This window comes from Paramormyrops kingsleyae, chromosome 22 (genome assembly GCF_048594095.1).
Source record: "Paramormyrops kingsleyae isolate MSU_618 chromosome 22, PKINGS_0.4, whole genome shotgun sequence".
NCBI lineage: Eukaryota > Metazoa > Chordata > Actinopteri > Osteoglossiformes > Mormyridae > Paramormyrops > Paramormyrops kingsleyae.
This window is the reverse complement of record NC_132818.1, coordinates 7,191,622-7,206,135: the sequence shown is the minus strand read 5'-3', so window position 1 is coordinate 7,206,135 and position 14,514 is coordinate 7,191,622. Positions and strand designations below refer to the sequence as shown.

The 14,514-nt window shown below is 45.4% G+C and overlaps 1 protein-coding gene across 1 annotated transcript in view; it reads left to right on the top strand.

Annotated features, from left to right (window-relative positions):
• The first annotated feature begins 1,085 nt into the window (after window positions 1-1,085).
• LOC111843216 (cytoplasmic phosphatidylinositol transfer protein 1-like) overlaps window positions 1,086-14,514 on the top strand; it is a 35,786-nt gene continuing 22,357 nt past the window's right edge. Inside the window, exon 1 of the mRNA XM_072704901.1 lies at window positions 1,086-1,498. Within this exon, the coding sequence (XP_072561002.1) occupies window positions 1,451-1,498 (48 nt within the window). The 5' untranslated portion in view covers window positions 1,086-1,450. The remainder of the gene's footprint in view (window positions 1,499-14,514) is intronic.

Genomic DNA, 14,514 nt, shown 5'->3' with positions numbered 1-14,514 from the left:
AAGTCATACGCAGCTTTATTTAAGTTCACTTTATACGACATAATTATTTACGACGACAAGAAGCAATTATTGACTTAGGTTTTACCGATAAATATAGATATGATGGGTGCAAATGACCCGATTTGTCCTGAAATGGATAAGGCGTCGGCTCTGGCATTCCGACTGCGTACCTGGGACTGGCTTATTGCCAGGTTTGGTCAGCTGGCTGGGGTGAACTTTTCAGTTTGTCTGTTTCGTTTGCAAATGTATAGCTTTACTGCTAGATCTGCTGGTAAGTAACGGAAACCGCCTGACGAAATTCGGCTGAGAGACCCTAAAGAATATATTATGTCTGCGAAAGACTGTTTTTCGGAGTTTTTTCCCTTCTTTTTACGTTGTAGTCGAACAAAAAATATTCATTTTGCTTCTCGCAATTTGTCTAAATCATAAATACCGTAGTTGTAATAACAGGAAAGGTGTTTCTGTGGAACACACGGGGACTACACTAAGATGTGCAGCCTAATGTTTGGCAAGAGTTCCTACATAGTTACTTCATTAAATGAAAGTTGGGCAGATTTTCAGATACGAAATTTATACAAAATACTGTATAGGCTACCATAAATAATGACCGCCAGCCGCATATTCCAGGATACCATTACAATATAGGCTACAGTAGCAAATGATTTTCACCTATTACAGTAATTATTTTAAATTATCGACTACTTTACGCGGCAGGGAAATGTAATTGCATCACATAAAATGAAAACAAGAAAAGAGTGAAAGAGGAAAAATTAAATGGTGAAAAGATGTTTTATCGAATGTCAGTTGTCAGGGCATGAGTAATGTCGCTGTATCACACTTTTCCTAAAAGTTTCTTTTTTTAAGAAAGCATTCGCCGTTATTTGGGCAAGTGTTACAAGGAAATTAGTATTTAAAGGTCATATTTCAAAAAACATATATAGACAAGCAATCAACTTTCCCGGTACGGAATTTGTATTAGTTCTCCCCGTCGTGATGTCTGTATGGATGCTCTCGCAGGCTGTATCACCGACACCTAGCAGCTTCTGGATGAAAGCAGCGGGAAACACCGCGTCCTGCACGATCACGAATAACAAATCGCTCTTAACCGTGCGACTAAAGAGCGGCTCTTTGCTTGTCTAACTGTAGCGGAGGAGCGACGGCGTTTCCGCTCTCATTCCCGCGTGCTTTAACGTTCTGTCCTGTTCCGCGTACACAAGATGCGCCGTCCACCCCCCACCACCCCCCCCGGAACAGTTCGTGATCACAGTTTGAGTGTGCTATCCAGCCTGCCTGCTTGCGACGCTCTTTAAACACATGATCCGGCCCGGGGACATTGCTTTAAAAGAGCATTTAATAAAAGGTCTGTCTTTGTTTTATAAACCATTGCTGTGCACAATATCGGAACTTCAAGAATTGCGTACACTCTGAACACCGTTGGAATTGCCAGAATATGCTGATGAAGGAATACAGAATATGTATGCCACTAACGGTGGAAGAGGTAAGATGCGCTTCATATATTAGCGGAATATTTATCAATGGCAGTAACCATATGCTTAAGTAACTGTGTTGCGCAACATTTCAGCGTGTGCTTCAGACTTTTGCATTGGATTCATGCAAACGTTGTGTTTATCCACTGAAGGTTATTGTTTTTCTTATGGTTTACAGTGCATGGGTATATTACTGTTGTGCTTATGGTTGTTGCACAGTAAACAGAGTGATAAAACTGACTAATTCGGGGTGATATTTGAGCAAGGTATCTTGCTGCTGATATTTCCTATCAGACCATATCTGCCAATATAATTTCCTAAAATACACCAGATGCATTACAATGTGCTTCATAACGTTAATAACGTAATATTTGGTGCTAGAAATGAAAAAGGAGTATGTGTGCTGTACAGTTGTTATTTTACAAATACTTTTTGATTTGATACTTTTATGTCTATTTCATTGATTTTTAATGTTAGCCTACAGCTGTCAACCTGAATCGGCGCCTTTCCCGTTGTGAACTTAAATATTCCATTTTGGTTTTGAATTACAGAGCAAGGCCACTTGCTGGCGCTGTCGGAACTTAATCATTCAATGTCAGTGAATGAAAATTGATCTTTGTTGAAATTTTCACAAGAGATACTTTCTTTGTCACGCAGTTGCCTTGTCCACAAAATGCACGCGAAACACCAAAACAGCTTATCAGCCACGCGGGTCTATATTGCACTGCTGCAGCCACCTGTTAAGCGCTAAAGTGTATTAGATACGAATGTATTCGTAAAAACCCACCAAAAATTTATCTATTGAATAATCTGTTTTGGTGATGATGGGTTGTGCGGTGGGGGACGGTTGTAATGTATAGTTCACGTTCTCAGGTGATCTCTATGTTGTGGTATATAACCACATGTCACTTGTGTGTTTTTCGTACCTCATTGGCTCTTTGTGGGGCGGAATTCCATCAGGCAGGCGGTATCGGGTGTAAAGTGCGGCATTACGTGATTTTACTATGTGAATTAATCTAATCTTTGGGAGACACCGCTGCAATCTATTTAATTTCCTTAACCTTACAATTTGCTTTGAGATGATGATGATGATGATGAGGACTGCAGGTCTCTCTATCTTGCGGTGGCTGAACAATCATCCATCCATGAGTCCTAAATGAAATTGTTTTTGTTTATGGCCTGAAAGAGGAATTCTGCTTCTCAGTTGTTCCAAACAGGGGACTGTCAGCATCAGTAGGGTCTCACAATCCCCCCCCCCCCTCATTTGTTTACATGCTGTATCTCTGCATGTGTTTATTCAGACTTCTCCATGGGTCTTATTCCGGACTATATATAGGTTCCCTACTTAACTGCGGCCATTTTTGTTTTGTTTCCATGGTGGAGTGGATTATTCTGCTATGGAAAATATTGTAAAGGTTGCCATTGAAAATAGCCCCAATAGAGGCGCTGTTATTAAAATAACTGTTTGACATGTGCTTTTTGGAAACTACTAAGACCCCTCGCAACAAAATAGCTTATATTTACCAGTATTCAGGTTTTACTTATTTATTTTTGCCATGCCTATATTAGTTTTATGTATATTTATCATTACTGAATCATTTTCAGAGAGATTAATAATTAAATATTTTACAAAAACATGTGGTTTAAATTAAACTCAGGAGCATGTATTTTGTCTCCATAGCAGAAGGATTTTCCACTATCAAAGTTTCTCGATTTCCCACGGGTGAATACACACAGTGTATATCGCTGTTTGCCTTCTGCACATCAGTTGCGCTCTGATTTTTCATAATTTTGCGGATGATAAATTGTGTATCACGAAGAATGTTGATAAGAGACTGAAAACTGGCTGCGTTTGTGGAGAAGAATTCAGAGCGTTTGTTAAAAATCTGTTAAGTAGCTTAATAAATTAATTGCTGCTTAGCGGTAAGTAGCGTAATAGCCAGGGGACCTAACTGCTGCTGGTTACGCCAGCTTAAGTAAAACAGTGGCATCAGCCAGGAGTCTATGCCGGACACGTCTTCCATGTTAACAGGAGGTGGTAGGGGGGCGACGGCGAGTGCAATCAGCGGCGCTGGCCGCGCTGCCCGCCTGCCGGTGCGGGGCCGCTGATGAGCGCCTGGCTTATGCTTTCTGAGGAGCACCGCGATGTCTCGGCCTGAGATCGCCCTGCATCTTGATTAACTGAAGACCGGCTGCATCATCTGCTCACGCTTGGCGGCCCCCCTCCCCGGCCCTTGACATTTCTGTATTGATGCAGAGCGGAGGGTCGTGCACTGCTGTGATTCACAGGCGGGAGCGGATTTCTCAGCGCCCTTTCCGTTCCTAATTAATGTGCATAGACCCACCGAGGGTTTATTAACAAGCAGCCCCGTTATTCAGATACTCTAGTAAAACGAGAGCACGTGAATGAGCGATCGAGGTGTCCCAGCCCGAAGAGCTCTCCTGCTCGGCTGTCCTCCCACTCAAGGACAATGAGTCTCTCTGATGGGCGCAATATCCTTTCCCTGTATAATTATACCCCTCCCCCGCTTTTGGGCAAATACAGCAGTTCCCAAACTGAGCAAACAATCCCACGTCGCCTCGGCACATCCACTGTATCTTTTTCGAAATTGGGGCCAGCGCCCGGCTAAACTTTCTCGGCGGTTAAAACAGAAGCGCCCGGCGGGGCGCAGATGGTGCCGGATGGCCGGCTTTCGAACCGCATCTGCCTCACGCTCCCCGCTAAATCGCAGGGTTTAAAGTGTCGCTGCTCTCCGGACTCTGATCTGCTCTGAGCGAGCATAGGATATGATGGTATATGCTTTCATTTAAGTGGGGTCCCACCCCCCCCCCATAACAATAAAGCATCTCGAAAAAATGTCCCTGTTCACATGTCACAGGCCATCGCAGAATTACAACGCCACGCGGGGCAGTTGCTGATTTCTTTCATAATTTCTTTCATGATTTGCCTGTTTTTTTGCTACTGAAATTATACGGAGCGCGTCTTCAGAGGCACTGGAGCGAAGTTCATTAGCATAACCAACACAGTTTAGTGCAGAAACCATGTGTGTGTGTTTTTTTTGGAAAGTGCTAGTTAACACCAACAGGGAGTGTTTATTGCGGCCTTCATCTAAAAGTGTGGATGCAGTCATGAAAACAGGGCCCCCAGCGATACTGTAATTTGTTTGTGAAACACGGGAAGGCTTCTCATCTGAGATATACTGACAGACAAGAGAAAGGACGTCACCGTGTTTTCAGTATTGGGGGCGACAGGGACGAGTCAGTCCGTCCTCACATTATCCTCTATGAACTCCTATACTGTACCCATGTTTAAACTACCCGTCGGCAGCAAAGCAGTTTGACAGAACATTAAACAAGCAGCTTAGCCAAATCCACGACTGACCATATAAGCCTGATTAAGGTAGGGTTGGAATGAAAAACATTTTGGCAGAGGGGGAGCCAGGAAGAGGATTGAGAACCACTGCGTTAGTCTGTAGTTTCAACATTACCAGAAGTAGCATTTCATTTTATCTATCTGCTTTGACCAAAGGTAGCTGCTGCGTGACCTTTTCAAATTACTGGAGCATCAGCAGCCGCCTGACAGTGAAACAACCAATCACAGCAGCGCAGAGTCTAGAGCGTCCCTCCCAGGGTCCCTCTGGCTGATCCAGTCTAGCACCAGCCATGTCACTGTGCCCACAGTCTGTTTCAGCACCGCATGCTCTGGGTCATTGATAAACATTTCCATAAACCAGGGGTGGGTGATCTTATCCAGAAGGGGCCGCTGTGTGTGCAGGTTTTCGCTGCAACTCCCTGATTAGATTACTAATTAGAGGACTGATTGGCTGGATAGGATGGGATGTGTCCCACCGGTCCCCACCATAAGTAACACATATGTTTGTCAGACCCTGTAGCACCTGTGACATCACCCCTGAATGGCTCCTGTAGCATCTGTAACATCACCCCTGATTGGCTCCTGTAGCATCTGTAACATCACCCCTGGTTGGTTCCTGTAGCATCACCGCTGATTGGGTTCTGGGTTGCTCTGGAGGCATGTGGAGCTTAGCAGGCATTCTCTAGCCCTTCATTGCTTCAGCCAACAATCCTTTGGTATAATTCTTCTCTTGCCAAGCTTTCTCATAAACACACAGATTATCCAGTGAAATGTCTAAAAAATATATTTTCTTGGACTGTATTTCTTCTCTTATTCCAGTAGCACTTCCAGCAGCCTTGGGGTTATAATTCAGGTTTCTTGCTACCTGCTGACTCGCTGTTTTATTCCCATAATTCTTTCTCCACAGATCCACAGTTTTGTAGTTAAGAAAATTAACCTCACTTGTTCCGAAAAGCATATCTGTGCAACGGAGTTGCCTGCACCCATATACACTGACCTAGGAATAGAGGTAAGTAGTTCACGTCCAGAGAGTAAAAGTCCAGCCCAAAATTTTGTTTCACCCAACCAGTTGAGTCCTCTGTGACTGTGACTCTTTATACGCAACTGGTTGGTTGAACCAAAATCTTGGGCTGGACTTTTACTCTCTGGAACTGACGTATACCCACCTCTACCCAGAGAGAACCTAAGTGGGAGAAGCTGCAAAACTGATCCTGGAGTTTAGCTGGAGTTCAGCTGGAGTTCAGGTGCCCTGTATCCGGGCAATAATCCTTCACACTGCTGAGGATCACACTGTGCTCCATGCCCCAGAAGGCCATTGGGTATGTGTTACACTGTTTTGGGGGGGGTGTGGCTTAGTCGGTTAACATACTGTGTCTGAGATTGGAAGGTTGCTGGTTCAAATCTCAGGGTCAGTACAGTGATTTTGCTGTAGGTCCCTTGAGTAAGACTTTCTCTCCCTGCTTTCTCACAGAACAATGTATGTGACTTTAAATATAAGTCTGCTACAGAAATAAAATATGGAAGTTTCTTTATCGGTAGCTTTTGTTTGTGCCTGTGCGGCTCTTGATAGGCTTCAGCCCCCCCCCCCCCAAGATCAGGATAAGTGGCCGGGAGATGGATGGAGAGCTTGATCCAGTGTGCAGATGAGTGCTTTCTGAAACCCCCAGAGTCACTCCCTCCCGCCTCTTCCGTCGCCAACCGTCACTCCAAACCGTCTGAGAGCTTGTGTCCCTCATGGCTATGAGGAGAGGCACTGTGGAGGTTTCTCAGCCATCCACAGAGAGAAGCCGCCAAACTCCGCGATGCTTACCCCCCCCCCCCCGACCCCCACACCCTCCTCTGTCTCATCACGTGTGAGATCTCTGCACTTTGGCAGCAAAGACATTCACAGGCGCACAGACTTGCTGGACTCGGGGATGTCAGCAGTTACATCACACTGTGTGTTCTTCAGACTGTGGGGGGCGGGGGGGGGGTAAATTGATTCAGAAGCAGTTGTTGTTATCAGGGGAAAGCCTCGAGCCCCCAGACAATCCAGTTATTGAGCTGAATAGAACTTAAAAATGTTCTCAACCCATGAGGGCTGCTTTTCGTACTGAAGCTCAAACTTACATGCAGATTTATCTTCACAGGCTTCTGGTCACATGATCAAACATGGCACGTCAGGGATATTGTTAGAAACCAGTGTCTGAAGAAACCAGTGTCTGAAGGAGTTAAATGAATGGTGGATTTTTGTGGTTAAATTGAGAAATTCTCACATTACCATAGTATCCGATTGCTGCTTCATATATCCCATCACCATATATACCACATATATATACCACATCATATATCCCATCACCATATATACCACATATATATACCACATCATATATCCCATCACCATATATACCACATATATATACCACATCATATATCCCATCACCATATATACCACATATATATACCACATCATATATCCCATCACCATATATACCACATATATATACCACATCATATATCCCATCACCATATATACCACATATATATACCACATCATATATATATACCACATCATATATCCCATCATACTGTCCTTATAAGACACACACATAGGTAAGAGCAAATCTAGGGGTCCAAGTGCAGGTTCTGCCCATTCATCCAGCTCCCTGGGGGGGGTTATGGGCCCTGCAGAGATGTGATTATTCTGCCAAGGCTGGGACTTAAACCAGCATCCTTCTGAGCACCAGTACAGAGGTCTAACCCACTGGGCCACACACCACCACTGAGAAGCTGCTCTAATGGGAGCTTTCCCTGATCTTTTGACTGGGAAGTGTTTTGAACATCATGTGCCCCCCCCCCCTCCATGTGATAAGGGGCCATCCAGCTGGCAGTGGATTAGATCTATATTTAGGTTTCTGCTGGGGAGGAGATGATCCAAAATAAATCTGAAGCCCAAGCGGAAGTGTGTGACGCTCTGCAGGAAAAATCGAAGCATGAATATCCGTCAACGTATTGATTTACGGAACAGGATCAATGAATATATACAGTGAATATATATATATTGGTACTGTAATCTGTTATTTATGTTTATCTTTGCTATGAATTTATTACCAGGTATTACCATGAGTAGGTAGTTTGCAAGATTGTTATAAAAGCACTGGAGATAAACTTCTTTTAAGCCCTTTAGTGGAAATTTCAGGTCCAGGAAATACAAATCCAGACCAAGGTTTTGTTTCAACCAACCAGTTGAGTGCTCTGTGACTGTGACTCTATACGCAACTGGTTGGTTGAAACAAAATCTTGGTCTGGACTTTTGCTCCCTGGACCTGAACTTTCCACCTGTGATAGTCGCCTAGGCTTCCAGACTGCACTTTACAGGGTGAAGGAACAGCTACCAAGGAGACCTGTTATATGTCAGATGCTCACTAGCATTTCTGAGTGTAATCAGAGTGTGTCAAATAGCGATGGAATCATTCGGTTTGTGTGTGGAGCGCTAGTCATGTGATCTGTCGTCTAAAATCAGCTTCCGATTAATTGGGGTATCAGTCTGGTGGCAATCTGTCCAGCTTAGGTGATGGTGATATGCTGTTTCGTCATGTTTTTCGTTGGAGACCCCTGTGGATTCTGGGTTTAGTTGCAGCAAACCTTAATTACTGTGGCATGAACATCTTGAAACATTGAAACATTAAAACCCATGATTTCTTTGTGCACCTCAAGCAAGATTACATACCGTCTTTGTCGCTTAGTACTGTGTGTCCAGATGGTCTGTCTGAAGTGGTGTGTGTATTCTTTTGACTACGTCTCCATTTTCAGTTCATTTAGTTTAGAAAATAAAGAGTTTTGTGGGAATTTCTTTTAATATCTTACATAAAATCTCAGCGGTGCCCAGAAAGGGCCGGGGGCCTTGCCGTCTCCCTCCAACCCCCGAGCGCTGAGCGAGAACGCTTGGCAGGAAGGCGAACGCGTCCGTGGGAAGGAGCGAAAATATCTCTGAGCGAGCCCTGAGCGTGCGCGTGAAGGAGACGCACACGGCAACCATCCTCTCCGGCCCGGCCTGCTTTGCAGGGCCCAAGGCTGTGAAGCGAGGAGCAGGTGAACACGCGTGTGACAGCTACGGAGGGACGCCCATTTTCACACTCTGACGTCCCTGAATATGAAATAACGTCATATTGTATATCAGTGTTTCCCAATCCGGCCCTTGGGGAACCACAGATGGTTCATGTTTTTGCTTCCTTCCAGACTCTCCAGATTTTTACCTGGGGCTGGGAGGGAGCAAAATATGGATCATCTGGGAAACACTGCTGTATATGGATCTCGCACAGCCGACCTTATGCAATGGAAGGATTGTCCCCCATCATACATGTACGCGTGCTACATGCGTGTCTCATGAGCTGCAGCATCATGCATATGACAGACATTTTCTGCAGCCGTGGTTCTTCAGCTGGTGCTCAGTTTGATCTACAGCGAGGTCTGCATTGCATGATGCTTCATCCTGTTCTCTATGATGGAGTCGAGGTGCTCACTGGGTCGATGATTTTTATCGTACCCTTCTGTTAATAAAAATATTTGATTTTTATCGAGGGTCTGAATAATTTATAAACACTGAATAATTTATAAATACAGGCACATCCTTTGTTCCTAAATGCGAGATGAAATTTGTAAAACCAAGACATTGGCTAACGAGAGTAGGTTCTCTTTTGGCCAGTTTGGTAACATCTTCACCTCAAAGCAGGGGGTCATTTAGATAAATGCTCCTCTGACCTTCGATGTGTCGCTTCCAGGGCGACTGTAACCTAAGAGAGAGAATCTGCTTCCCTTTCCGAGTGACTCAGCCTTCTTAGTTCTGCAAAAAAAAAATGAGTCCTGGAAGTTTTCAGATATCTGATTTAATGGCTGGCAAGCAAACGACTAAGCTGCGGGGTTACATAATGCCCATCTGCTGTGGAGCACCAGTGTGTACAGACACACACACACACACACACACGCATGAATGCACACACACAGACACACACACGTTTAGGGAAGACGCGCGGCTTCTCTCAGCTACACGGCTCACTCACGAAGTTTATTTTTAAAGTGGGAAAACAGTTATGTTGGACACAAATACATTGATGCTGGAATTTCATAGTGAGATTAACCTTAAGTAGCTGACTCAGTGAATCGCTGGTGTTCTCGTACGGCTGAGTACAGTTCTCCGTCTTGCTCGTAATATCCGTGACGGCTGTATGCCGGCCGCGAGGCGGGGGGGGGGGGGGGTTTCTGAGGCTAAGCGAGGACAGGAGTGGGCTGGGAAAAAACCAGCGTTAGGAAACTGGTTTGGTGCCATTTCAGGCTGAGAGTGAAGCTCTCATCAGCTCATTGTAGGTGCCGTCATAATTGATTATATTAATATTCAAGTAATCTATTGATTAATTTGATGATTAATCGAGTAATTGTTTAAATACCATCCATCCATGCATACTCCATGACCACTTGTCCTATTCAAGGTCAGGGTGGGGGGGTCTGGAGCTTATCCCGGGGGCTCCAGGCACAAGGCAGGAAAAACCCAGGATGGGGCACCAAGCCATCACAGGACACACTCACGCACCATTCACTCACACACACGCAAATATGGACAATTTGGTAACTCCAATTAACCTCAGGATGTTTGTGGACTGTTCAGGGAAACTGGAGAAGACAGAGGAAACGTCACAACGTCACGGGGCGAACATGCAAACTCCACACACAAGGAATGCAGGTGGAGACTCGAACCCAGGTCCAAGAAGTGTGGGGCAAGAGTGCTACACACTGCCCTTTGCTAACCTCCCCAGCCCTTGGCACAATTGAAAGATGAAAAGTTCTTTTTTGGAGTAGTTTATTTTGGATAAATTTTCCACAGATTTGTGTGTTATATAAACATTGAAATATTTATCAAAATAATTTCAAACTATTCAAACTTTTTCCAATGTCGTTCAGCCCAATTCAATAGACACATAATTTAATTAAACACCTGTTCTGCAATCAAGAAAAGTATTTTAAGTGGGCTGCTGCAGTTAGCAGAGAAGTTAGCCGCCATTTAGCGGTGATTATCTTGAGATACAGGAATTGTAGAAAGTGAATTAAGCTCAGTGAGTGTGAATGTTCTTTTAATATGTTGTTATGTTGCAGTTGTGCTCTTGTGATGCATTCGGCGACTGCAGCATTTTCATTCACCTTTAATGTGATGCTTTCCCACCAACTGAGGCTTTCGCTTCATTTCGTTACGCTTCGTCTTCCCTCTGCCCCGTTTCCTAGAAGGAGCATTATAATCGATGCTTAAGGAAAGAGAAAACGTCTGTAATCATATATTCCAGTTTAATTGGGTAATTGTCACTGCTCCGTTTCGTTGTTTCAGTATCTGCTGGATGAAAAAGTTCTGGATGTTATGTGGTTATAATAAGCTGAGTGCAGAGCTGGGGTACCACCCCCCCCCCCCCCCCCCCCCACAGACACACACACACACACACACAGACAGACACACAGACAGACACACATACAGCCTGCGGTAATATAAGAATAACAGCCAGGAGAGTCTATCTACAGCTGCCTGGACAACATGAATGTCCCTCCCTTTACTCTGGATATGAATAATGGATTTGTGATAGAACCAGGTATCTCTGGGACTTAACCTGCCTTTAAATTTAAAATCATGCTCTAATTGTTCTGTATTGTTTTCTCAGATCTCTAGCTGAAGGAGGGGAAGGTTACTTCCAGATCACATTTTTATATGCAGCAATTCAGAGTGTTTTACATAAAAGGCACAGCCGCCGTAAAATAAGGAATACAACAGAGAGCAAACAAGCCAAGGTAAAACATTAAAATGGAAATAGAATTATATAAAAGAATATACAATAAAGCTACCATAAAATTAAATTTGCTGAGAATAGTTTTTAACTTTAAGGAAGCCCTCTCACCATTTCAGTTTGACCATTAGGCACCACAAGCTGGCCGACTGCTAGGATCTTGGACAGGGCTGGGCGGCCTTACCCAGAAAGGGCCGATGTGTTTGGCAGGTTTTCACTGCAACTCCCTGATTAGATCACTAATTAGAGGACTGATTGGCTGAAGAGTCCTCACACCTGGGTTTGAACAGCTGACCTAAAGGTTATTCCAAAACCTGTATACATTTGCAGATAAGATTGGCCACCCCTGATCTAAGAGATATCGCCGATAAATTTCGGGCCTAAGCCTTTTAGAACTTAATAAACCAGTGAAAGTACTTTCAAATCAACTCTAATAGCATCTTGCAGCCAGTGTGGTGATCTTGACGTAGGAGTAATGGTCATTAATGGTTTATAAGATTTGTAATGTGCGCTGTTTTGATGTAAAACCCAGCTAACTGTGAACAGACTCTGATTAGAATGCAGACTCATGTGCTTGAAGAGGCTGGAAGGCGCCGATATGCTTGACGCAGCTTCACAGTTTGTGTTTCCTAGGTCAGTCCCACATGTGCGTCGATTCCCGAGCCTTTAATCAGCCTCGCACCCCAAACCGCGGTCACTGGTGGAGCGCTCGCGGTCTCCTGGGAACATGTCCCCCGGCAGTCACTGTGTGGGGCGGGGGGGGTGTGTGCGTGTGTGTGTCCCACCCGTCTCTGCATGGTGGCATGAATTCATTGGATACCTGTAGATGTGCAGTTAAGGGTGGGCGATATGGCAACAATATCATATCACGATTTTTTTCAGGCAGGATAATGATCTGCGGTTTTGTCACGATCCTTCTTCGTGTCTGTTTTTAAGACCATTTTGCAAACAACTGGGCGGTTGTAGCAGCTGATGCACTCATGTGGGTTCCCCTCCCTGTTTGCCCGTATACTGTTTGGGGTGTTGTTTATTGAGGTGGTCAAAAAGGTTTGTCATGCTGCAATTTGATGTGCCATCCTTATCTCCGCAAATGACTGTTTCTGCATGCTGCGCTTTGCATGCTGGGATGAGGTCGCGAAAGGGAGAGAGGAAGAAATGCAAAGCACTACCTACTGTTAGTTATTACCGGTTTATTGGTGTGTCGAAACATTATTGGCTAACAAAACAATTTAGATGAGCCGTGAAACTGCAACCAGTGTGTGCACTGTAGCACGATGCTAACGCTCTCCCCATAAAAGCAGATTGTGGAGACAGTTTAATCTTTCACGATATAATATCACCAAATTGCACACTCCTGTGCACTGTACACTTCTCAGTATTCCGGGGGCAGATTGACTCTGCTTGCTGTCCTAACAAACGTACATAAAAGAAAGTTAGCTACCCCACTCTCATCAATTGTATCAAGCGTTTCATCACGCGGCCTCCCTCAGCCAGTCTGTGAACAGACGCGCGTCTATGAGTGTATGAGCTTCCATAAGATTTTCCCATGAATGATTCCGCCATCCCCGAACGCTCCAGCTGAGCTTCTTCACTTCCATCTATGCCGGAGCGAACGCTGCCCGTCGTTAATCCATATTTGTCAGTAAAATTTAATAACCCCGATAGAGTGTCTGAGACACGGCATTAGTCACTGTAATGATTTTCCTCTGTTTAGAACAGTATTTAACCACTTTACTTGATAAGTGTATTTTATTAGAGCGTTATTTTGGCCTGACTGAACAGACAAGCTCTGCTTGTATTAACTCAGCTCATCTAAGGACTCGCCTTTCCGTCACTCTTTACATTCCTCATTAAAGCACGCCCTTGGTAACAGAGAAAAACGGACCAGGCGGCTTGCAGCTTGACGGTTTTTCTGCTCACTTCCTGCCATCGGAGAGGCTGGTTTCCTGTGCCCACGTTTAGGGGGCACCATCGCTCAAGGATCCAACGGCCGAGCCCAGCCCACTCCTGTCCTTCTTTGGAACTGGGTTGCTGCATCCATGGTTTCTTCTCCAGGGCTTTTAATGTATGTTTCATTGCCTTTCGGCCTTCGACTCAGTGCCGACCCGCCAGGCTGTGAATGACATAATGGAGAAATGAGTCCTGGGATCCATCCCCGAAGGCCAGCTTTGATAAGATGCAGCCGGAGGTCAAACGACTAGCCGTGTGCCGCGGAGCGCCGCTAGATGGGCTCCCTCCTTTGGGTGACTTAGTCTCCTCTATTTTTGGGGGGAAAAGGCGACCCGACGAAGCCTCCCTAACGCTCCCCCCAGCGGCCTTTCCGAAATTAGCTCCTGCGCGCCTCGGGCCAGCAAAGCGTGAATGAGGGCATGTTTGCCCAGCACTGGGCACTAGAGGCCCCCGTCAGAAGCCAGACTATTTTTAGTCATGGGGGGACGCCTGTCCTCTTAAAGCGGGCCACTGAGCCTCCCCCTCCCCGACTCTCGCTCTCTGGTGCCCTCGCCAAGCAGACCCCCAGCTATCTCCGTGTGGCACGTTCAACATGCCAACCCCCCACCACCACAACCCTGATCAACCAATCGGGGCCAGTCCTGAGCCCCCCCATTATGACCTTTCACAGTTAGATTGAGGTGATGCAGGCTTTGCCTGCTGGAATGGGCTCCAGACCTCCCCTACCGTGGATAGGCAGCTAGAAAATGGGTCTTGAACCCACAGCCCTTAACCCAAGGCTTGGGCCTGGGCCACTCCACTGTCTGCTGCCTCCCTATCGCCCTCTGGTGGGAACAGGCTGCGAGCTACTGTATAAAAAGTCAACGAAGAAAGCCTTGAGTATCTTCTAGATCAGTCCCCAACC